This window comes from Plasmodium cynomolgi, chromosome 9, assembly GCF_000321355.1.
Source record: "Plasmodium cynomolgi strain B DNA, chromosome 9, whole genome shotgun sequence".
NCBI classification, from domain to species: Eukaryota; Apicomplexa; class Aconoidasida; order Haemosporida; family Plasmodiidae; genus Plasmodium; species Plasmodium cynomolgi.
In genome coordinates, this window is record NC_020402.1 from 1,746,159 (window position 1) to 1,747,906 (window position 1,748).

General features: G+C 43.3%; 1 protein-coding gene across 1 annotated transcript in view; it reads right to left on the bottom strand.

Moving 5' to 3' along the window:
- The window catches only part of PCYB_094820 (hypothetical protein), a gene marked incomplete at both ends in the record, with an annotated part of 1,504 nt that extends 366 nt beyond the window's left edge, over positions 1-1,138 (bottom strand). Inside the window, 2 exons of the mRNA XM_004222597.1 lie at positions 3-686; positions 755-1,138. Of these exons, the coding sequence (XP_004222645.1) occupies positions 3-686; positions 755-1,138 (1,068 nt within the window). The remainder of the gene's footprint in view (positions 1-2; positions 687-754) is intronic.
- Positions 1,139-1,748: the final 610 nt, after the last annotated feature.

Consider the following 1,748-nt stretch of genomic DNA (forward strand, 5'->3'; position numbering starts at 1 on the left):
ACTTTGTTGCTAAAGAGGGTGCTATTCTGGAGGCACAAGTCGGAGATCCATTTGCTTATCATGAGGCAGCACTCCCAAATGTTAATCCCGGTGATGTCATTATGCGAATGGATCTCTTCTCCTGATGTTTTGCCATCCTCAAATGAATTTCCAAAATAGTTTAGCCCAATTTCTCTTATCCGTATAATGGCCTCTTCTTCGCTTTCCCCGTTTTTTACTTTTGCCTTTTCGTTGATGAGCAACTGGTGGGTGCACTCCTGAATTATTTTTGCGTCCTCTAGGTTTGTCGTGAACGCTGTGTCGTTGTGGCTATTGGGTGCGCTGTCCCCACGGTTGGCTACGCCGTTCATGGCACTCACCGCGCGCCCATCCTGCTCGTCCAGCACACTCGACATGGGGTGGCTCAGAACGAGGTGCAAAATATTTTCGTCCTGGGCGTTGAAGGCCTCCGACAGAATGCTCTTGTCGAATTCGTTTTTCTTCAGTAGGTCGATTTTGTTGGCTTCCTTGTACAGGCGAATTTGCTTCCCCCACGTTTCTCCCTGGCCGTTTAAAGTAGCACCTCCGACACCCTGCCTACTGTCGCCATTGCCCAAGCTGCCATCATGATCGTCAGAGAAAATGCTCCCGAAAAAATTCATCGAGTTTATTTTATTTTTGACATGGGCACTTAGCTGGTATCCGTCCTTCACGAGGGAAATTTGCAAAAAATCTTTCCTCATATGTTCATACAGTTCGTTTTTTTTCTTTCCACTGTGGTATATTCTTTGCTATATAAAAGGTAGTCGAAAAGTAGCACTTCCTTTACAGCTTCACAATGCTTATTCTGTATGGCCCACATGAGGGGGCTATTTCCACTGGCATTCAGTTGGTTATGTCCAATTGCGCATTCGTATAGCAGAAAGCGAATCATGTCCACATTGTTATTTGCGCATGCAAAATGTAGGAGTGTGTTTTTATTTTCGTCCTTCACATCGTTAATTGAGCTTATGTTTCCATGTTGAAGGATTTTTTTAACTTCCTCAATGTCGTTTGTCCTTACGTAATAAATCAGGTCTTCGATCTCATCATCCAGGCTACTGCTGTTGTTATTCTCTGGGGCGACATTCTGATATTTCTCTTCTGCCACCATGACCATTTTGTGTAGTGAATTTGGGGGGGAAATGTGGTGAATGCTGTTTGAAATGTATCCTTATAGGGTTTCACTTCGTCGAGACGGTGGTGCGGGCGCATACACAGCGTGAGTTCAACCGCTCCAAATTGGTGTCAGTCCGCGCTGCGCTTTGTAGAGACCACAGGGCAGACCCATTCAAAGTGTTATGCCCTGGTCAATGTTGGGTGGTCCCAATTTGACAAAAATGTACAGAAAAGGGAAAATAAGAAAATACGGAAATATGAAAATAAGAATGCATTAACGTATTAACGTATGCAAGTGGGGAAAAAAAGATTCACGAGAGGTACCATGCAAGCATGCTCAATGTCGCGCCGTTCTCCTCTGACAACCGCGCGCAAGCGCAAAATGATATGCGCATCGTAGTGTTGTTTTCCCGTACGTATTGATGCGTAAACTGATTGGCATATTTTCCCTCAATCTGTTTTTTTTAACAAAATGGTATACTTTGGAAAAAGGGGGGGACAAAAAAAAAGGAAATTTAATTCGATCTATTTTGTAGAAGTAACGCCGTTTTGTCATTGCTAATTTTTTTTTTATATATAAATACTTTTTGGAAAAGGCCAGCACTTTTGTG